Genomic DNA, 23541 nt, shown 5'->3' on the forward strand with positions numbered 1-23541 from the left:
TAATTGAGCTTTTAAAAAGGGTGTAGATATAGTCTGTAGGTTACTATTTTTTGGAAGTTGTAGTTTAGTAAGACTGATTTAGAAATGCATATTTGGTCTTTGGCAGAAAGTATGTATAGGTATTGAAATCAACTGTGAATTCAGTAAAAATACTTATAGTGTACAAACTTAAAGGGACAGGTCACTGAACTTTAAAAGTTTTGGGTTGGTATAAGATTTATACTTATGCTTATTACTGCTGTCTTCATTTTGCTGATTTAGTGCTCAATAAACATTTCTTATTATTATCAATGTTGAAAACCGTCGTGGAGCCTAATATTTTTTTGGAAACCTTGATACATTTTTTTTCAGGATTCTTTGATGAACAAAAACTTAAAAAGAACTATTCTCATTTAAAAATAGAAATATTTGTAATAATCATTCTAAATGTCTTTATTTTCATCATTGTGATCAGTTTAATGCATCCTTCCTGAATAAAATTATTAATTTCTTAAAAAAAAAAAAAGCTTACTGACCCAAACTTTTGAACAGTCATGTCTTTGAAATGATAAATTGAAAATATTCAGTCATTATTTCCTCACCCTCATGTTGTTTCAAACATGACTTTATTTCCTCCATGCATTTTTATAGCATGTATGTCCAAGCTGCACTATTACAATGAAAGTGAATGGTGACCATGGCTGTCAAGCAAGACTTTTAAGATTTTTCACACAAAGCAATCGCATTACTTCAGAAGACTTGTAACATAAAACACACTTCATATGCACCACATTTATGATGCTGTTTTGAAGCTTGTCTGCTCCTGATCCCCATCCACTTTCATTAAACTTCTCCTTTTGTGTTCCACGGGAGAAAGACTGACATTTTTCGGAGAACTATCCCTTTAACTGATTCTTTAAAAAAAGACAGAAGTAATTTATAGTATAGACATCAGCAGGATGATTTCTGACAGATAATTTCACCACTAACGTTTTCAGCATTAGAACTTGTCAGACTGCGATTTTTTTTTTTGTCTGGTGCGTAATGAAATGGTACCTTGCAAAGGGGGGCCCGCCCCTGGAAGGCAGTGGGCTGCCATTGGCAACCGCCATGTTACGAAGCAGCGGTGATGCGGCAGCGGAGGATGAGGATGATGAAGAGCTGGGGGACGGGCAGCAGTTTGAGGAGCCGATAAATGCTCTGGTTCAGAACTGTACAATGCTACACAACATCGTGGGCCCTGCCTGCGTCTTCCTCCGACAGAGCTTCGCCCTGTCTCAAATCGTATGTACACACACTTACAAACGCACCTTTCTAGACAATGCATGGTGAGGACAATCAGTGTCAGAATTCCATCAGGGAATCTCATTATTATTGTCTGTCTTTTCCATTTTCAGTCAAATACCCCATTCCTTCCCATTACTTCCATAATGACTCCATCTTCTCACATTTTAGAGGATGCCGTGCAATGTTGTCAGTGGAATAGCTACTTGTCCAAAAGAGAGTCAAAGTCATGTTATGTTGCCAAGTCCTTCATGCAGCATTTTTAAGAATGGTCATGAATTTAAATGCACTTAAAAGTAAAACTTCACATTAAAGTGGCCATAGACATAAATGCAATCTGTTATACAACATTACTCTCAAGTGTGAACTAGTCATTTTTAGATCGGAATGTCTTTAATATATAGAAGAGACATTTTGAAGGATATTTACTTGTGCCCTTTTTGAGCACTTGAACTTAACTGAGACTTGAGTGTTTGTAGACGTTCAAGAGGCTGGTGTGTCGACCTTGATATATTGCAATATTTAGGTGTTCAGTTTTATTTTGATTTTAGAAAACATGTCTCTTAGGTGTTGAGGACTAGTCAAATACTGTTAAAATCAGATAGTCTAAGACTTTTACTCAAGTCGTATTGGAATTGGTGACTTTTAACTTGTAATTAAGTCATTTTCACTGCAACGTATCTGTGCTTTTACTCAAGCATGGTTTTCAGGTAGCCTACTCTTTACACCTCTGACTGAATGTGAGGACCAGTGAAGTTGTTTTGGGTGAATGAAGAAATGAGTAGTTTTGAAGATTGTAATTTAGATCCTGTACCCGAAAGTATTGATTAATGGGAGTGAGACTGTGTAATATCCTTCTGCTGTCAATACATATATATATTACATTAGCATAATGTTCTTTTTTACTCATGGGACAATCTTGGTTAAACCTCTTACGTCTTTGCTGGACCAGAAAAAGACAATCATAAAAAAAAATTAAAAAAAAAAAAATTAACTACCAATGGCTGTTCTATCAGATCCTTGTTAGTCTGGTGGGTGGATGCGGATAAAATACAAAAACACAAAGATAAAGATAAAAAGTATGTGTCGTTTCATAGTAGCTTAATGTTTCATATCAGTGTCTACATCTGTCTGATAATCCCAGAATCCTTTTTGTGTTTGTAGAAACTCTGGGCAGGGTGTAAGCTGCAGAAATTGCTCTAAAGACAAAACCGATGGAAAATTTCCCCGAAATTGTTTGTGACATATTTTATTTATTTAGCTTAAGCCTTTTCCCCCAAATAATATCACTAATATCACTATATATTCTAAAGTCTTATCTGATTATAGTAGGCTGAGGATATGCAATGCTCAGTGAGGCTGTTGAACAGACCATGTAAAAACCATATGTTTGTTCCAGTGAGTGAATACATACCTGACTTTCGCAAAAAATACAATGTGTACTCCATTTGTTGCCTGGCAACCCAGACTCTTGTAATCTGTTCACCATAGTGACCTTATCCTACTGCTGCTTTCATCATGCTTGCCAATTCATGGTAGTAATCAGCCTAAATACTCCCCAGCTGTGTGAATATGTTCTGGCTGGCCACTGCCAAAACACAGGCTCAGTCAATCAGATCAAAATCTAAATCACTCAACCATTTGTTATTATCTCACTTATGTAATGTGTAAATGTTGTTTCAGATGAGATTTCAATTGCTCTGCTTGTTCTTTTTTTTATTTGGAGTTATGCTGATAATGTTTTAATGACTGAGTTTCTCCATTTCCATGAATATCTGACGACACGCAATCCATGTGTGTGCTTTTCTGTCCTTAGATCCTTCAGATATAATCCATAATATCATAACACTGTGATTCTTGATCGGTTTTGCTTCAGGATCTTAATATTATCAAGGGGTGATTACCAAAACTGCACAAAATTTACTAAGAAATTTACTACTTTTTCTATTCTAAGAAAAAATATTGAGTATTCTAATATTAGGAAATATGTTTTTAAAATCATAGACCAACATTATATTAAATCCATAATTATATCCTAAGCTGAAACAGTCCCATACTTGCAGGATTTTGTGGATTTTTTCAGAAGGACATGTCATAATGGTCATTCAGGATCAGATGAAAAATTTCCGGGAAAGGAGAAGAGAAAATTCTATACATTAACGTTATGTGTGAAGCTCATTTTAAATGTGGGCACTCCCATACCTGTGATGACCAGTAATCAGAGCCTCGTGTGTTTCATTCATTCATTCGTTCATGCAATGGTGTGCAGATGATCAGCGACAATGACAGGTGTGCGTGAGGCTACCTGGTACAATGTACTTTGAGTGACAGTTCAACAAGCACAGTCCAAATGCAAAGCAGATTATAGGAAAGATTATAATACAGGGTTCCCACACTGTCTAACCAATTTTTCTAGGATTTTTCCCCCATCATTTTTGTGATGTGGATCGACAACATTGGATGAGTAAATAATTTGTGTGTGTGTGTGTGTGTGTGTGTGTGTGTGTGTGTGTGTGTGTGTGTGTGTGTGTGTGTGTGTGTGTGTGTGCACCTGTCTACGTAATCAATGTGCAGTGTGTTTGTCCTAATAGTGTGTCTCTGTATGTCTCTTTGAAATCTGTACTCACTACAGGACAGAGATCTACGGCCAGAGGAAATTGAAGGTACAGAAATATCCAACATCACTGATATGCTTTATTTCATTAAGAGCGATAAACCCTCCCACCAACCAAAATAATACGGTTCCTTCGCTTATTGACTTCTCTCCCTCTTTCCACATGGATTCTTGCCAATACCTCTCTCTGTTTATATATAAAAAAAATGACCTTCAGTCTCCTCTAAATCCCTTGGTAAGATACATTTAAAGGAATAATTCACCCAAATAATGAAAATCATTTACTCACACTCATGTCTTTCCCAGCCTTTTTCTTTGTTCTGGAGAAAGGAGAAATTCAAAGAATGTTCCATAGCTCTCATTCACATTTCCCCCCAAAAAAATGGCAAATGGAATTAGTTATTTCCTGTCTTTAAACTTTTTGACTGACCTGATTACATTTCAGTCTGCTCTCACACCTTAAAAGACATAAGCACCGCTGAGCTTGACAGACTCTGCTTACTATATGATTTCATTGTCTTCTTATATAGAAAAAATGCTTTGGCTTAGGCTTTTGCAAGTGCATAAGTGCGAGCAATTTTGGATGAACTATTCCTTCTACAAATTATATGAGTGCTGTACCTTTATCCTTCAGAATCCTCTTACTTGGACTGCCAGAGATTACATATTAATATCAACAAACTCAGGAAGATGCTCTCTCTCTCTTTCTTTCTCTGCCTTCAGAGCTGAAAGAAGCCTTTCGCGAGTTTGACAAAGATAAGGACGGCTTCATTAGCTGTAAGGATCTGGGCGAGTGCATGAGGACGATGGGCTACATGCCCACAGAGATGGAGCTGATTGAACTCAGTCAGCAGATCTGTGAGTGGCAACCTTATCATTATCATTATGCTTAGGCTAATTATCTCAGTTATACTCAGTTCTATTCAAGAACAAACTCAAGAGGAACATAAATATAACTTCTTATGATCGTGTGCTTGTTCACTAGGTGGCGGTAGAGTGGACTTCGAGGACTTTGTAGACCTGATGGGCCCAAAGATGTTGGCTGAGACTGCAGACATGATCGGAGTGAAAGAACTGAGAGAAGCTTTTAGAGAGGTTGGTGTATCCAATAACTGTATAGATAAAGTATTAAACCCTTTATAATTAACTGAAATGTTTTGTGTCGCTTATGCTCGCCTAGGTTGGGTTTATTTGATCAAACATACAGAAAATCTGTAATACTGTGTGAATATTATTACATTTGAACTGTTACGGTAACTGTTTTTCTATTTTAAAATGTAATTTATTCCTGTGGTGGAAAAGCTTGATTTTCAGCATCATAACTCCAATAGATAGATATATATATATATATATACATAGATTCCTTATTAGTGGCCATTAACATAAGCCGTCCGCCATATTGGAGTGGTCAAAGTCGGTCCGTGAACATTCAAGAGCAGGTTGACTGAGCGTTTGCAGACTGCAACAGTAGTTAGACACACATGAAAGCAGATGATTTAACTCAATACAACAAGACAAAGACGTCAGCTAACGCAACATTAAAAAGTGATCATAAAAATAAGAACATTAAAAGTAAACATGTAGCCTAATATTGAGTTAGTACGTATAACATTTTTTAAAAAACACATTCTCACATTTGAAAGGTTATCCAATTTCTTTGGGAATTTAATTATCGGCGGTTTCACAACGAGAATCTGCGCAATGTTGTGACATCATTGATTCATTGACAAGCTGACCGTTGCAAGATGGCGGACGCACTTACGTGTCTGGAGCGGTCAAATGAGGAAATTTTTTTATTAGGCTACTTTAATGCATCCTAATGCTGTTCATCACTTTAAAATCTATTGCAGAAAATCACTAAAAAGCACCATAGTAGTCAATGAATTGTTTGGCTTACTGTATTCCCAAGTCTTCTGAAGTCACACCTTTCTCTCTAAACTAATCTTTTAATTGGTTTCTTTCTCTCAGTTTGATTCCAATGGTGATGGTCAGATCAGTCTGGCTGAACTGAGGGAAGCCATGAAGAAGCTGATGGGAGAGCAGCTCAACCACAGAGAGATTGATGAGATCCTCAGGGATGTTGACCTCAATGGAGACGGCCTGGTTGACTTTGAAGGTTAGAAGTGGAATTGTTCTCTTATAGATTCTTGAATTTTTAACTGATTCTTGCATGTGTATTCAGGTAAATCTTTATATACTGTACGTATATATAAAAGATACTTATGGTATGAGTAAATTCTATTTATATGGCATGTTGATAAATATATATATATGCACCAAAGCTGTTCTTGCACTAATGTAGATTCAAGAGGATGCACTGCAAAGACATTTGCAAACCTGAAGAAGTACTTTGATAATTCAGCTGATTAATTGAAGGGGAACTTTTCATCTCTTATTATTTCTGTTTATTGTTTAGCCTACATTATGTTTAATGGATGACACTGCATGCATTCATTTTAAATGATAAATAAAATTTCCCTTTATCTTATGATATAAAAAAGCATTTTTTTCATAACAGGCCAACAAGACCATTTACTCAAGCTAGTAAATGGCTTGAGTAAAGCCATTGTTGTTGCATGGACAAACTATGCATGTTGTTGTTGCATGTTGTTGTTGCATGGACAAACTAACTATTTTTCACCTTACCCTCCACAGAATTTGTCCGAATGATGTCTCGCTAACTTAGAGGACACATGATAAAGGGAGAAAACCATCAGTATGCCAACTCCTAATGTGAAGAATGAAATAATATGTCTCCTTTAATTAACTATCTTATGTAATTTAACCATACTCTTTCTCCATACAGAGACCTTTATTTCACACATTGGCTTGTTTTTATGACAAAGAGGAAAACTATGTTCCGACCAACTAACCATGACCTAAAAAGACTAAGGGCCCTATTTTAACGATCTAAGCGCATGGCCCAAAGCGCACGACCCACGTTAACTTAGGGCGTGTCCTTATCTACTTTTGATTACGACGGGAAAAATGGTCGGCGCGCCAGGCGAATGGTCTAAAAGGGTTGTCCCTATTCTCATAATGAGTAATGGGTGTGTTTTGGGATTTACGTGCGTTAAACCAATCAGAGTCTCATCTCCCATTTCCTATAAATGCCAGTTGCGCTCGCGCCATGGCAGATTCGCTACATGATGGAATTTGATAGTGGAAAGACCGAACGCGTCTCCAGAGCGCAAACGGAACTGCTCATGAGCCAGGTAAAAGTGCGCAAGCAGACCATCTACGGGACAAGCCGGATTCCACCATATCTTTATGTACACAATATTTTACATTATAATCCTTTAATTTTAACTATTTGGCATGTTTGTGCGCTGCTGTGCGTCCCTGTGTGTAACAAGCAGAGTTGTGGACCCGCCTATAGGCGCTCATTACTAACGCGCTCATTAAATTAAAAAAATATATATATATTGAGCCATTGACTTAAGACCAGGTATCAGTTGATTAATGGTGCAGTCTATTTCTGTTGCCTCAAAATAGCAACGCGCCAACAAAGCGCCTGAACACACCTCGTTTTCAGACCAGCACGCCCATGGGCGCACAAAATGGGCGCAAATGCATTTGCTATTTAAACAATGTGGCGCAGGACGTGAAAATGATAACTGCGTCAGGCTGAAACTAGCAAACAAACACTGGCGTCGCGCTTGGCGCTGCATTGCGCGGTTGTAAGATAGGGCTCTATGTCAACTTAGACCAAGGACCACAACAATTTAACTAATTTATTAAAGAGGTTTCCTCTGTTCAGAATTGTAAGGGTACAGACCACAGTCTGTAGAACACATTATCTATAAAAGCATGTTATAAAAAATTATTTTAACTACTGACGTATACAAGATGTACATGGTCATTGTGGACTGACAATGCAAAGGCAGATATAAATCAGAATTACGTGTTTTGGAAAGTAAACCACTGGCTAATGGGTCTAGAGTTCCTGCATGATGCTTTTAGGGCATTGTTATGCTTTCCCTGTGGGAACAACAGGATATTGGAGCAAATGTGCACTCTGGACCATATTATATGTAATTCAGGTCACAGGCTAGAGGTAGCCCCACAAAGAGTAAGTTCGCTATTTAGGTATATGTACTAAAAAAATCTATGGGTCCTGATGGAATTTCTGCTTTTTTGCTAAAGACTTGTGCAAATGAACTTACTCCAGCATTTTGCCCTAACTTCCAGGAATCTTTGGACTCACATATTATTCCATCTTTGTGGAAGAAATCTATAATTACACCTGTTCCCAAGAAAACTTACCCAGTTGAGAATTGTGATTTTAGACCGGTGGCTTTGACTTCAAATGTTATGAAATGTTTTGAAAGAATTGTTGTAACTGTCTAAAAGGATCAGGTTAAATCATTTCTTGACCCATTTCAGTTTGCATATAAGGTTGGACAGGGCACTGAGGATACTATTAACTGTATCACCCATTTGGTGAATAGCCATTTAGAAGATTCCCAAGCATATGCTCGTTTACTTTTGATAGATTTTAGTTCAGCGTTTAATACACAGTATTTTTTCTGATGTTGACAGGTTTGTTGGCTGGTGTGACACTAATTCCTCGATTTTAAATGAAATGAAGACTGTTGAAATGATTTTTGATCCTAGGTCTTTGGGAGACCATAGCCCTGTAATAATACATGTTGAACAGGTTTCTTCATATAAATACTTAGGAGTTTATATGGACAATTCATTATGCTGGTCTTCTCACATCAACACTCTTTGTTCTAGACTGCAGCAGAGGCTATATTTCCTGTGAAGGTTAAAAGTGTTTGGAGTGAACCAGAGGATCTTGTTTCTGTTTTATCAGTCTGTATCTGTCATCTGTCAGTCAGCATCTATTTTAAAGCAAGCTAAAAAAAAAATTCTCTGATGCTACACACATTTTACATGTGAATTTTAATTTGTTACCATCAGGGAGATGATTCAGGGTCTTAATGTGTAAGTCTAATCGTTATAAAAACTCTTTTGTGCCAACTGCGGTCAAAATTTAAATAGAGATTTTCAAAATTGATGTAGGATGATGCAAGTTTTTATTATTGGAATGTTGTTATATTCTAATTATTGTATGCTATGTACTGTGTTGTGTGTGTGATCGAAGTTGTGTACTGGCCGTGTCATGTTGTCCAAGACAAATTTCCCAGGAATGGGACAATAAAGTAATAAAGTAAGTAAAGTATATTAGCATGCAAAACTGGATATCAAACAACTCCATTATTGAACACAATTGCCATGGAGATCCCTTGTAAGAACCTGTTTCTGACACCCATGTGATCTCCCTTTGCATATGTTTGTGTTTAAACCAACGTTTTTTTTTTTTTTTAACTATCTGTTCTTGCCAACAGCACTGAACTATAAAAAAATATTTAAATATTTTTATTGTTATTTCTGTATTCATAAAGATTGTAAATATTCAATAACTAATTCAATTAAATGGAATTCGTTTAAATCTCTGACTGTTGATTCTTATTTCTGAGCATTTGAATCTTAGTGGTAAAAAGTTGTGAATATACAATAATCACAATGCAAAATTACTATTCCCTTTGTCATTTACAAAAGCTAAGGCCAAGACAGATCTGCATAATCAAGTATTTCTATATGAAGTAATTTAAATTAATACATTGATATTTCATGTATCGAGACTTCTAAAATGCTCTGTGAATTATCTCTCTGTTTTGCCAGTTCTCTGCAGTGAAGAAACACATAGACAGGATGAATGAAGGCCAGTAGAGTCAGGACAGTCAAGATGATGTTCACCTACAGAAATACAATATCATTTACTGATTACAATAAAAGCTGTGAAAAAGCAAGTTAATGATTATGTCCAATTTACACAGGAAGAATTAATACTATTTTAATATTTAGGCAAATGCTGGAAATTGTCTTTTGTATGGATTTCAAATTTGATGTGAAACCATAATCTATAGTCGCAGGTATTGTATGGAAGCCCATTTCTGCCACGTAAGAAAAAAAAAACATGCTTTGGACATAAAAAGTCATACTAATGCCTTAAAAATGTAAAATTATGAGATGCACTGAAAGAATATTGGTGTAAACACTATTCACTCAGAAATTGCTAATAAATTTCACAAACGGCAGGAAACACATTTGAATTAAACGTGAAATATTGAAGTAGAAAAACGTTTTCTTGTAAAATGTACTTCAATAATCTTTGTTTTATTTACATCTTCGAAAAATCATTTTTGACAGCGTCATAAAAAATGATGAGGTAAAAGTCATAATTATTACATAAAAAGTGGAAATTGAGATAAAAGTTATAATTCTGACATAAAAAAAATATTTTATGTCATAATTATGACATAAAAAGTGGAAATTGAGATAAAAGTTATAAATCTGACATAAGTATTTTTTTACTTTTTTTGTCATAATTATGATTTACCGAAGCATTTTTTTTTCTTCCAGAAATTGGCTTCATAAGCATCAACATCTAGTGGCCCCAAAAAAGTATTTCAAACCTTAAATGGACACTTATAATGTATTAATTTACATTATATTAGATAACAAAATATTAAAAATGATTCTAGACATTTTCTCAGAACTAAGTTAACATCAACAGACATGTTCCACTTAAATTTGTGAACCAGAAAGCGTGACGATACTTTTTGTCTTCATTTTTACACAACAGTATCTCAGTATATTGTTTTGTCATTTAAAAATTTTTTTTTTTTTTTTGGTGAAATGTTTCGCTTGTGCTATATATTTATTTAACATGATTACACTTGATTTTTTTGTGTGCAAGAGTCTAGATACTTTTGGGGCCACTGTATGTATATGAGCTCTTTTCTAGCTGACATTGTGTTATGGAAATGAGAGATTTACATAGAAGGGGTCTCCTCCAAGAACTTTGTTGAGGGCGAAGCAGGGATACTGCAGCAATGACACCACAGCTGATAGGGACATCACTAGCCCATATAGCTTTCCAAAATGGCGGGCCGGAAACCTGTAGGAATTCGGATTCACTGCGCTCAGTCTGCCAGTCTAGTGACAATCGAGATATTTATATCACATTTACTTACGCTATGCTGATGAATGCAGCATTCCCTCCATAGAGAAAAGAGCGGTTAAGGACCTGAAGGATGAATGTGACGTACTGGAGAGGGAGGAATGGGATGCTTGCACTGATGGAGAACAAGAGGCACTGCAGAGAGGTGAGGAGGAGAGACAGAACGGACGAGCGCAGGTCTGCTTCCCGTTCTGACACGCCTGCGAAAAGATGTGGGAATGAGAAATGGATCTCGTGTAAACGTGTGTTGTTAGAAGTCAGATCTTCAGGTTTCTCTGTCAGCTGACCTGGACCTAGGGGTTTTCTTTTGTGTCTGTCCATAAGCAGGCCATTCCAGGGAGCACAGAGAACTCCACAGAGCTGGGTGAAAGCAAACGCATTGGTGTACTCGCTCACTGAAAATGAAAAAGAGATCAAGAAATCATAACCTAGCAATTCTGCACCTATCACAGTAAGGCTTTTGAAGATTTTCCTACCAGGTGAGTTACCAATACCATTCAGAATTGTAATGACAACTGAACAAAATCCAATTAAATTCTTGAATGTGAATTGTGTAGCAAAAAGGATGCAGAATTATAATTTGATTAGAATTAAAATTAAATTAAATTCATTAAAACTGTTATAAGTATAGTTTTAAATAATGCATTTCTTTTTTTGTTGTAAACAATTACCCATAAAAATGGTTATACACACAGCATATGGGACATTTCCAGAAATATAAGATTATATTAATAATCAGTTATAAATGTCACTGACAGAAATGATTAGTATAATTATTAGTATTTAATTTATATATATATATATATATATATATATATATATATATATATATATATATATATATATATATATTAATATATATATATATTAATATATATATCATTTGTATCTATCTACATATTTATCTATATATCTACAGTGAGGAAAATAAGTATTTGAACACCCTGCTATTTTGCAAGTTCTCCCACTTGGAAATCATGGAGGGGTCTGAAATTGTCATCGTAGGTGCATGTCCACTGTGAGAGACATAATCTAAAAAAAAAAAATCCAGAAATCACAATATATGATTTTTTAACTATTTATTTGTATGATACAGCTGCAAATAAGTATTTGAACACCTGTCTATCAGCTAGAATTCTGACCCTCAAAGACCTGTTAGTCTGCCTTTAAAATGTCCACCTCCACTCCATTTATTATCCTAAATTAGATGCACCTGTTTGAGGTCGTTAGCTGCATAAAGACACCTGTCCACCCCATACAATCAGTAAGAATCCAACTACTATGGCCCTGTCCCAAATCGCGCACTTCATGTGGACTTTCGGTCTCGTGGACTTGAATTGCGCGTGCTCGCCGAGTCTACGAGTCCGTAGGCCGTCCCATTCAGCATTTTAACGCTCTGAAGTGTGCTCAGCAGCGCCCCCTTTGTACCCTTGAAGCGGTCTTCCGCGAAGCCCGCATAGAAGCAGGCTTCACGCACTTTAACTACCCAGGAATCCTTGCGAAAGGCCAATCAGACAACAGATGGGAGGAGATTTCGCTCACGGATAATTGTTGACATGGCTGAGAAGAAAATATTACGGTTTTTATTACCTAGATGTATATTTTACTAGTTGTTACCTACAGTTTATACAAACATTATGGTCATCGAGCAGTGGTTGATGTCTCAAACATAATAATAGTGTGTTGAATAATACGATCACATTATAATTCATTAAATAAATAGAACCGAATGTCGGGGCTTTACTGAGTCATATGTAAACATAGTATGAATATTGAAACCTGTAAATTAATCTGAAACTCATGCACATTTTCATTATGTGTTAAAATTATAATCTTAGTTAAAATGGAACATTATGTATTATTATGTAGCTAGCTTCAACTGTATACATCTTTTAAATAAGCATGATGTATCTATTGTCTAATGCCCAGGTGGCATGCACAATAAAAAAAATATAGAACTGTAAAATTAGGCTGTGTAGTTGACATGGAGATAAGACGTCGGAGCGCAAAAACGTGATTTCTCCTGTCCAACAACAACCAGACCGTTATTTCCGGTGTGACGATCGAGTCTGTCCCAAACATACCTCTCAATGCGCCCTCGTGGACTCGCGCCAAGGGCCCTATAGGTCTGCACTACATGACGTCACCAAAGTGTGGACTCTGAGGAAGTCCACAAGTCCGGAGTGTGCCATTTGGGACAGGGCCTAACATGGCCAAGACCAAAGAGCTGTCCAAAGACACTAGAGACAAAATTGTACACCTCCACAAGGCTGGAAAGGGCTACGGGGAAATTGCCAAGCAGCTTGGTGAAAAAAGGTCCACTGTTGGAGCAATCATTAGAAAATGGAAGAAGCTAAACATGACTGTCAATCTCCCTCGGACTGGGGCTCCATGCAAGATCTCACCTCGTGGGGTCTCAATGATCCTAAGAAAGGTGAGAAATCAGCCCAGAACTACACGGGAGGAGCTGGTCAATGACCTGAAAAGAGCTGGGACCACCGTTTCCAAGGTTACTGTTGCTAATACTCTAAGACGTCATGGTTTGAAATCATGCATGGCACGGAAGGTTCCCCCGCTTAAACCAGCACGTCAAGGCCCGTCTTACGTTTGTCAATGACCATTTGGATGATCCAGAGGAGTCATGGGAGAAAGTCATGTGGTCAGATGAGACCAAAATAGAACTTTTTGGTCATAATTCCACTAAACGTGTTTGGAGGAAGAAGAATGATGAGTACCATCCCAAGAACACCATCCCTACTGTGAAGCATGGGGGTGGTAGCATCATGCTTTGGGGGTGTTTTTCTGCACATGGGACAGGGCGACTGCACTGTATTAAGGAGAGGATGACCGGGGCCATGTATTGCGAGATTTTGGGGAACAACCTCCTTCCCTCAGTTAGAGCATTGAAGATGGGTCGAGGCTGGGTCTTCCAACATGACAATGACCCGAAGCACACAGCCAGGATAACCAAGGAGTGGCTCTGTAAGAAGCATATCAAGGTTCTGGCGTGGCCTAGCCAGTCTCCAGACCTAAACCCAATAGAGAATCTTTGGAGGGAGCTCAAACTCCGTGTTTCTCAGCGACAGCCCAGAAACCTGACTGATCTAGAGAAGATCTGTGTGGAGGAGTGGGCCAAAATCCCTCCTGCAGTGTGTGCAAACCTGGTGAAAAACTACAGGAAACGTTTGACCTCTGTAATTGCAAACAAAGGCTACTGTACCAAATATTAACATTGATTTTCTCAGGTGTTCAAATACTTATTTGCAGCTGTATCATACAAATAAATAGTTAAAAAATCATACATTGTGATTTCTGGATGTTTTTTTTTTAGATTATGTCTCTCACAGTGGACATGCACCTACGATGACAATTTCAGACCCCTCCATGATTTCTAAGTGGGAGAACTTGCAAAATAGCAGGGTGTTCAAATACTTATTTTCCTCACTGTATATATCATGGTTTACACAAGAATATTAAGCAACAAAAACTGCTTTCAACATTGATAATACTAAGAAATCAGCATATTAAAATGATTTCTGAAGGATCATGTGACATAATGATGCTAAAAATTCAGCTTTGCTATCACAGTAATAAATTATTTTACAATAAAAAACAGTTCTTTTAAATTGTAATAATATTTCATAATATTACTGTTTTTACTGTATTTTTGAACACAGAAAAACACAGCCTTTGTGAGAATAAGAGACTTCTTTCAAAAACATTAAACATTTTAATGATTTCAAACTTTTAACGGGTAGTGTATGTACACTACGCACATATTTAAAATTGATTAAATATTTAATATATTAAAATATAAAAGTTTATGGGGCATGGTGCAAAATCACTTCATTAGCCAAATGCTTAAATTCACCCCAAAATCTGATGTGTGATTGTGTTGAATTCCTCCTCCTGTCATTCCAGTTCAAATTCCAGTTCCAGAAAGTCCTACCATTAACAAAGATTTACAGAATTCATTGAAAAGCATCATCGTAGTTAGAAAACAATTAGTTTACCAATGACTGGGTCTTGGTTGGCCAGTCTGTTCAGCATTGGATTCAGAGTTCCAATGAAGAAATAATGCCGAAGCTGCATGACTGACAGCCATATGAGGTGCCACAGGAAGAACCAGGACAGAACACAGCTCCTAAAACTGTCTACACACACACAAAAAAACTTTATTTAAGTCAGCAATCGTATTCCTCTTGTTTTCTACCAAAGGAAGATCTATGATGGCCAAGCAGCACCGTTCTCAGAGTTGTGTGTTTGCTGTAGTGAGTCGGTCTCCAGTGGCTCATCATCTGCACCTCTTCCTCCGTCTGAACTCGGGTCCCGCTTTGCCTCGTACTGCTCAACGTTGTAGCTACTTGATTTAGCACAGCTCATCCTGTATATAAGGATTTGCATTTGAGTTACTATGGATTAAGATTAAGAGTATGAATTATGTACTGTAAACTCTTAAAAATAAATGGGTAACACTTTACAATAAGGTTCATAGTTAACATTAGTTAACTACCTTAGTTAACATGAACTAAGAATGAATACTTCTTCAGCATTTATTAATCTTAGTAAATATTAATTTTAACATTTACTAATATGTTATTAAAATCAAAGGTTGTATTTGTTAGCATTAGTTAATGCACTGTGAACTAACACGAACAAACAATGAACAGCTGTTTTTTTATTAACTAACATTAACAAAGATTAGTAAATACTGTAACAAATGTATCATTGTTGCTTCATGTTTGTTAATACATTAACTAATGCTAACTAATGAACCTAGTTGTAAAGTGTTACCAATAAATGTTCTTTATTTGCATCAATGATGAAGAACCTTTAACATCCATGGGATCTTTCCATTGGACAAAAGGTTCTTTATTGTGAAAAATGTTTCTTTAAAATGATTAAAATGTTCATCACACTAAGAAAAAACTGTTCTTTTAAGTACAGACCACTGAAAGGTTCTTTAGGGGAACCAAAAATGCCTCTTCTATGTCATCGCTGAAAACCCTCTTTTAAAACCTTTATTTTTATTTAGAGTGTATGTAGTTAAGTCTATTTTTATTATATGCAAAATGTACTAAATATAGATACTATTTTTATTTTATATACAATTTATATACAAATAAATAATATAAAAGTTTCAAATAAACCTTATTACTTTGGTTTCAAATAAACCTTATTACCTTATTTTGCTTATTACTTACAGTTTGGGGATTTGTATTATTGTGAAAGATTCTTATTCTCACCAAAAAACAGTAAAAACATTAATATTGTGAAATATTATTATAATATTTAATTTCTATTTTAAAATGTAATTTATTGCTGTTATGGTAAAGCTGAATTTTCTGCATCATTACTCCAGTCTTCAGTGTCACAAATAATTTTACTGACCCCAAACTTTTGAACGGTAATATAAACTCCGCTTATCGGTTCACTCACCCATATTTGTAGTCCTCTGGGATGGGATAGGGAATGTGTGATGTTGGCATAAGGAAGAGAGTCCGGAGGAGATGAATAAGATTACAGGTCGAGAGGAAGAGGAATGAAGAGCGAAGAGAGACCCCTTTCTCATAAAGCACCTTCAGAAATGGTTATACAGGGTTTCATGGATTGCAGTATGAACAGCTGATAAAAACGTTACATAGGCCTATATATTTGTGTGTGTGTGTGTGTACTTCGTACCTTAATGATCAGAAAGATAACTGATGAAGAGTCAAAGGCCCCATTATAGACTGTAATAATGGTTGATCTATGAGTGACAAAAAGGTTCCCCACCTGTAATGAGGATAATTAATATAAGCAATTTAGCATACCCTTAATGTATTGCATGTATGAACTATAATCATTCATGAACATACCTGCATATTTGTCATTAGAAATAAAATCCCCCCTACAGCTATGAAGGACAGAGCAGGAAAAAGCAAAAAAGAGAGAACTGTTTGAGGAAAAAGAGAGGAAAATTAGTGTGATCAGTCCATGTGTGATTATTAGTTCACTTTTTTCAGTCAGTCTTTACCTTTATTGGAGAATGCCACAATAAAAGTGCCGGTGGTATAAAGAAATCTACAAAACAATGATTATATCATTAGCATTAGTATTAAAAATGGTACACTATATCATTTACAACTTTTTTTTATTGACCTCTTCACATATCACATATTTTAGTAATCATCATATTCAAAAATTTCAAAAAACATTACCATGTTTATGGCACTTTAAAACCTTTTAGAGGGCTCGATTTTCATGATATCAACTTAAAATTTGGATCACAACTTGGTAAGCAATTTTACAGTCCAAATTTAGCACAATATATATTTTGTATAAAATTAAAAAAAGGTTTTGTTCAGTATATTCGCTTTACAGTCAACTTAAAATTCTACAACTTTTTTTACACTTTCATTTTTTTGAAGTGCTCTCACTTTTGCAATAATCTTCTGAGAAAAAGTGGCAACTAACATTACACAACAGCTTAGATTTGCAAATATTTCCAGCAGTTCCAACGAATTTTACTGTTTTTTAATGGCTGCAACACACAAAGCTCTGTTTTTGGAGTCCAGTCAAACGCCCACGATGAGTTCTACTATCTGCTTAAAGCACACCCCACTCACAATCAGATAAACTTCTTGCCTCCACTGCAGAGAGACACAGCAGTTCTGTTAATTCTTGCCTGATCTCTGTTTTACATCCTACGAGGGACTAACTCACATAGCCAAAAATCGCGTTGCCATCGTGCCAAAGTGGTCGAAGACAAATCCGTTGGGCAGAGTGAGAAAGTTGTTCATGAACGAGGCCACAGTAAAGACCAATGAGAAATTCTCATCTTGCAGACTGCAATCTAAAGCGAAAAACAGATAAGCAACGCACCAAAAGCATAAAATGAAGCGAACCATCTAATACATTAAAAGCCTCACCTGAGCCAAGCTCTCCACTAGCATTTGTCACATTGATGCATAGATCGCTAAAGTAGCCATCTGTCTTCAGGACAAACACAAGAGACGCCCAGCCAAACACGACTCCAGCGAAACACAAGCACTCCAGCAGTCCTGTAGCCAGAGTCAACTTGTACCTCATCCCCGTCCCAGATGATCCCTTGCACCCCAGCATCCTCTGCGTCCACACCGTCAGGGTCAGGAACACTTTTAGAACTATCCACTTGTATAGGAAAGCACACTGTATGTGTGTATGTGTTTAAATTAGCTGATCCATTTCTCTTGTTTGTCTGTTACAGCTTGCTCATATTTGACCAGAAACACACCATGCAAGCCAATATATGGTGGTAGAGATAAAGCTTGCCACGTGTTTGAACTAAAATTAAGTTGTGCATGCTCTTCTCAAGGGAGGGAGCTATTGATCTGCTGTTGAAAACAACTTGACAACGTTTAAGGTGCATGGATAAAGATTCACTACAGGGAGGGATTTATTACTATTAATACTAGCTATTTGTGTGATCCCATTTATGCATGTTGGTTCGCAGCATCTTTGTATGCAGTTCTCACCCTCTTTATGCATGTGTCTGAAGTTTATGTAAAGCTGCAAGAAGACAAGACAGACAAAGCAATGTTTTAAGTCAAATTTTACCAGTGCTATAATCAATATAAAGAATTCTGCCAAAACACATATCTGTCATATTATCTACCAATGTACCCCTATACCCTCAAATAGGGCATTATTTGAGGGGACAGCTATTTTGCAGTGGTGTCTGAAACCATAGTGGATGTTATTGAGTGCACTCAATCAATCCCACAATGCACTGCAATAACGAGTGTACAGCCGATGTACACTCAACTGCTGTCAGAATTTGCTCACCCGTTTTAATTCACTCCTTCAAGTAAACTGTATTAATTAGTGGACTAACGAAGGGAATAGTGATTGAGGGTTTAGGGGGCGATTTCGGATTCAGCCATAGTAAAGTGTCCATCGTATGCACACTTCATCCGGGTACTTTTCGCCTACTGTTTTTCGAATACTAAATTCGGACATACCACTCTGTTCGCAAATTGTTTTTCACATACTATATAGTAGGGAAGTATTTCCTTATTCACAGCAACGCCATCTTTTCGTTTTTTAACAGGAATGAAAGAAAGACTCTGAGGGATAGACATACATCTCTTCATTTGACACAAAAATCAGAAGAAGAAAAAACATGAGCTGTGAAAAATTATAAATGATCTGTGAGCTTTATACAGCTTTTTACAGTGGATGCCAAGGAAAGTCAGTCCAACCCTCACATACCTGTCATGGCGCTGCTCTGAATGTCTTCTGGGAGGGGACGTTAAAGATTACGCGGGTATATGGTCTTTTTATTATTATTATTATTATTATTATTTTAAATGTGCACTGATAAATAATTTATAATAAATACTGCAATATTCCATTTAAAAAAAGAACTGTCCGTTTTTATTTCATGGCTCATTAACTCAAATCATTGTCTCATGTCCACGTTAGGCTACAGGCTATGAAGGACTAAAAATGACAGAACGAAAAATAAATAAATAAATAAATAAAAGTAGAAATAAATAAATAAATGCAGAAATAATAGTGAAAATAAATACATTTTGGTAATATAAATGGCTATTTCTGTATTTTTACATGTATTTATTTATTTATTTATGCATTTCTATATGTATTTATTTATGTATTTAGACATTTATTTATATATTTATATATTTATTTATTTAAATATTTATATATGTATTTATTTCTACATTTATTTATTCCTACATTTATTTATTTCTGTATTTCCACATTTCTACATTTATTTATTTCTGTATTTCCACATTTCTACATTTATTTATTTCTGTATTTCCACATTTCTACATTTATTTATTTCTGTATTTCCACATTTCTACATTTATTTTTCCTTGCGCATGTATGCTAATTGACCTATGGCTAAGCCACGCCCCAGAACGCGATGAGCCAATCACAGTACGCATAGCTAACCCAATACACTCTGCATTCTCTGCTTCCACGTCCATTGCAATGCATTGCAGTTAGTCAGTTTTCATTCGTTTTTATGTTTTTTCTTGTCATTTTGGCTTTTAAACAGCGTGTGTGTGTGATTTTGGTCGGGTGACAGTTGTAGGTTACAGTTTGACAAGAGTTTACAGTTTGACAAAAGCACAATGTTGTGTTTTACACAAATATAAGTAGGCTAAACACTATGCAGTTTTAATTATGTCCTGTATGAACAAAATGGAGTATGTTTTTATGTTTCCACTGTTCGATCGCGCCTGCTTTCTGACACACACACATTCCAGCATTGCAATCTTGACATCGCAGCCTGTTCATTATTCTGCGCTCACACCAATAGAGCGTCAAATTCGCGCGTATCGCGTCTAGTTCGACGCTTGAACATTTTGAATCCAAAGCGAATAGGACGCGTATAAAGCGAGCGTTTGAAGCGAAATAGCATCAACGTTTTACACTGTGAACTGTAAATCTTTGTCTGGAGCTGAAACTTATCGACCTTCTCAACAATAAAATTATTAATATAACCCTCCAATGCATATTTAAGGCCCTTCTGGTGACATCGAGTCGAGATATAATCTTTCTGTCTCCAAAAAATCATCAATTGCCTCCTGTGAAATGTCTCCTACTGTGACAGCTGCCATCCTGTTACCGAATGTTGAATGTTTGTCTGAGTGAGTGGAGGGGGCGTGGCTTAGCCATGTCAATTAGCATACATGCGCAGGGAAAAATAAATGTAGAAATGTGGAAATACAGAAATAAATAAATGTAGAAATGTGGCAATACAGAAATAAATAAATGTAGAAATAAATACATAGGCCTATATAAATATATAAATAAATAAATATATAAATACATAAATATATAAATAAATGTATAAATACATAAATAAATACATATAGAAATGCATAAATAAATAAATAAATACATGTAAAAATACAGAAATAGCCATTTATATTACCAAAATGTATTTATTTTCACTATTATTTCTGCATTTATTTATTTTTTATACTTCTATTTATTTATTGATTTATTTTTCGTTCTGTCATTTTTAGTCCTTCATAACAGGCTAGCAAAGAGACCCTAACGCGAGAGGTCTTATCACAATGATAATCACCGGCTGGCTGTACATTATCCCTTACATAATTGAGATTTAGCAGTTAAGACATGCTGCTGCAGACAGTGTCTAGTTTTCTTGAAATGTGACATTAGGTTAAAACTGAAGTTGATCACTGATGGCACACATGTTATGTAGACAGTTCACTAATCCAGATTAACGTGTCTTCGCGCTCTAATCTCTCTAACAAGAACAACAGTTTTCCTCGTAGGCTACAGCGTTTTTACGGATAATGTAAATTATATCCCAGACGTAATCATAAAAGAGCGACAAATCAAATCAAATCAAATCAAAACCATCTAAAATTAAATGAATTCTGTTGACACCGTTTCCACACCAGTTTTGAACAATAATAGCTAGACAAAGTCTATGGGCACCAGTCAAATAACCGAAATTCAAGTTTAAATAGTTTCTCCATACAAAGTGGGTATGTTTGCGTAGACGTCTACTCACAACGGTCTTCTGTCACATTGATGTGAATGACGGAATTGCTGAAGCCCTGCAAATTCCCGTTTCGAGCTGAACAGCAGTTCTACGTCCTGTGCACGTCTACGCGCGTTCATGAGCCTGGCAATCACTCAAAGGTAAAGGTAGCCTAATCACAAGTGAACACGAACATGTCTAGCACAAACTAATATGCATGGATATGATCAGGAACGGTTAAATGATGGACTTGCAGTTCCTGACCTACATCTACACTGCCTGGTTGAATAGATAATTAAATCGTGTGGCCATCTGGCTCCCTCTTGTGTGTTTGAACGTGCTTGGCAGGTGCTAATAAACTCTAGTGAAAAGATACTGATAAAACATACTATAATTCTGAAATTGAAAAAAGTTCAGCACTATAGAATCCTCCAATAAGAACATGCACTGTTAAGGCCAAGCACATGCACTGCTAAACAATACATTGATCAAAATCTGGAAGATTTTTATACTGTGAGCTAATGATCATTATAAACATGTAGCTGTCAGTAAAAAAAAATATGATAATAATAATACTGTATATATATACAGTACAGGCCAAAAGTTTGGAAACATTACTATTTTTAATGTTTTTGAAAGAAGTTTCTTCTGCTCATCAAGCCTGCATTTATTTGATCAAAAATACAGAAAAAAAATGTAATATTGTGATATATTATTACAATTTAAAATAATTGGTTTTCAATTTATTATACTTTAATATAATTTAATTCTGTGATGCAAAGCTGAATTTTCAGGATCATTACTCCAGTCTATCACATGATCCTTTAGAAATCATTCTAATGTTCTGATTTATTATGAGTGTTGGAAACAGTTGCTGCCTAATATATTTGATGAATAAAAGGTTAAAAAGAACTGCATTTATTCAAAATAAAAAAAATATTTTCTAATAATATAAATCTTCTTTACTATCACTTTTGATCAATTTAGCACATCCTTGCTGAATAAAAGTATTGATTTATTTCAAAAAAAGAAAGAAAAAAAATTACTGACCCCAAATTACTGACCAGTAGTGTATATTGTTGTTACAAAAGATTTCTATTTTGTAAAACATTTGCTTCTTTTTTTTTTTTTTAGTATCCTAAAAAAGTATCACAGGTTATGAAAAAATATTAAGCAGCAGAACTGTTTCCAACTTTGATAATGAATCAGAATATTAGAATGATTTCTAAAGGATCATGTGACTGGAGTAATGATCCTGAAAATTCAGCTTTGCATCACAGAAATAAATGATCATTTAAAGTATAATAAATTGAAAACCAATTATTTTAAATTGTAATAATATATCACAATATTAAATTTTTTCTGTATTTTTGATCAAATAAATGCAGGCTTGATGAGCTTTTGAAACTTCTTTCAAAAACATTAAAAATAGTAATGTTTCCAAACTTTTGGCCTGTACTGTATATACGTTTATTTAGAATATAGGCAATGCCTTGATTAAATCATTTTTGATCTTACATCATGGTAAAATTGTTAGGCGTTCTCAGTGTAATTTACCTCTCATCTGAGTTTGGGAAGAAAATACCTCTGCTTTGTAACATTTTCCCATCAGATCATCCATGTAAATGACATGGCACCACTGTAGAATCATCCGATGGACACTAGATGGAGCCAAGAGAGCTCTAAGGCTCTAACCAACCAACATCATGAGTCATTTGTGGTGCACCATGCAGAGTTTGATCAATTATTTCATACAACTGCCACATTCGGCAGAAATAAACATTCTGCGACTGATCCTAACCTCTCTGCATCCCCTTCTTGTCAGCTCAGTGAAAAACTGGTAATCAGCTCTTTCTTGGTTTTGCCATCTATATAGTCTGTCAGCCTTTCCAGCTGAGTTTGCATTCAGGTTGTGATGTAAATATAAACCTGTCTTACTTCAGCTGCTGGACCAGAGGTGAGGCATATGTCACCTGCCAGAATCCTCTATACTTATTTCTGTCCTGAGACATTGTGAACGATCCTAGATGGTTGCTTCCTTTTATATTTTTGATCTGAGTCTCCTAGAGTCTAGCTCCTCATTGGTGACGATCTATTTGATGATGTTGTATCTCAGGGACTTTT

At 35.8% G+C, this 23541-nt stretch overlaps 2 protein-coding genes across 4 annotated transcripts in view; one reads left to right on the forward strand and one right to left on the reverse strand.

Annotated features, from left to right (window-relative positions):
• cabp2a (calcium binding protein 2a) overlaps positions 1 to 9339 on the forward strand; it is a 23026-nt gene extending 13687 nt beyond the window's left edge. Inside the window, exons 2-7 of one of the 2 annotated variants that reach the window (XM_079897604.1) lie at positions 1045 to 1263; positions 3896 to 3926; positions 4601 to 4735; positions 4863 to 4972; positions 5846 to 5993; positions 6533 to 9332. In XM_079897604.1, coding sequence (XP_079753730.1) covers positions 1045 to 1263; positions 3896 to 3926; positions 4601 to 4735; positions 4863 to 4972; positions 5846 to 5993; positions 6533 to 6558 — 669 coding nt within the window. In that variant the 3' untranslated portion in view covers positions 6559 to 9332. Of the gene's footprint in view, positions 1 to 1044; positions 1264 to 3895; positions 3927 to 4600; positions 4736 to 4862; positions 4973 to 5845; positions 5994 to 6532 lie in introns of both variants that reach the window. The other variant, XM_079897605.1, reaches the window with a different exon arrangement.
• Positions 9051 to 21723, reverse strand: slc43a3a (solute carrier family 43 member 3a). 2 transcript variants are annotated; one of them, XM_079897583.1, is made up of 14 exons: positions 21448 to 21723; positions 18407 to 18440; positions 17822 to 18017; positions 17616 to 17745; positions 16927 to 16973; positions 16769 to 16845; positions 16593 to 16685; positions 16350 to 16489; positions 15155 to 15294; positions 14924 to 15064; positions 11198 to 11305; positions 10924 to 11110; positions 10727 to 10847; positions 9051 to 9643 (listed from the first exon to the last, which is right to left on the reverse strand). In XM_079897583.1, the coding sequence occupies exons 3-14, from the start codon at positions 18012 to 18014 to the stop codon at positions 9500 to 9502; spliced, it is 1521 nt and encodes a 506-aa protein (XP_079753709.1). In that variant the 5' UTR covers positions 18015 to 18017; positions 18407 to 18440; positions 21448 to 21723; the 3' UTR covers positions 9051 to 9499. The 2 variants fall into 2 exon arrangements, with proteins under 2 accessions (XP_079753709.1, XP_079753708.1); XM_079897582.1 differs by having other exon boundaries at positions 9174 to 9643; positions 17822 to 18062.
• Positions 21724 to 23541: the final 1818 nt, after the last annotated feature.

This window comes from Squalius cephalus (assembly GCF_949319135.1).
Source record: "Squalius cephalus genome assembly, chromosome: 2".
Classification (NCBI taxonomy): Eukaryota; Metazoa; Chordata; class Actinopteri; order Cypriniformes; family Leuciscidae; genus Squalius; species Squalius cephalus.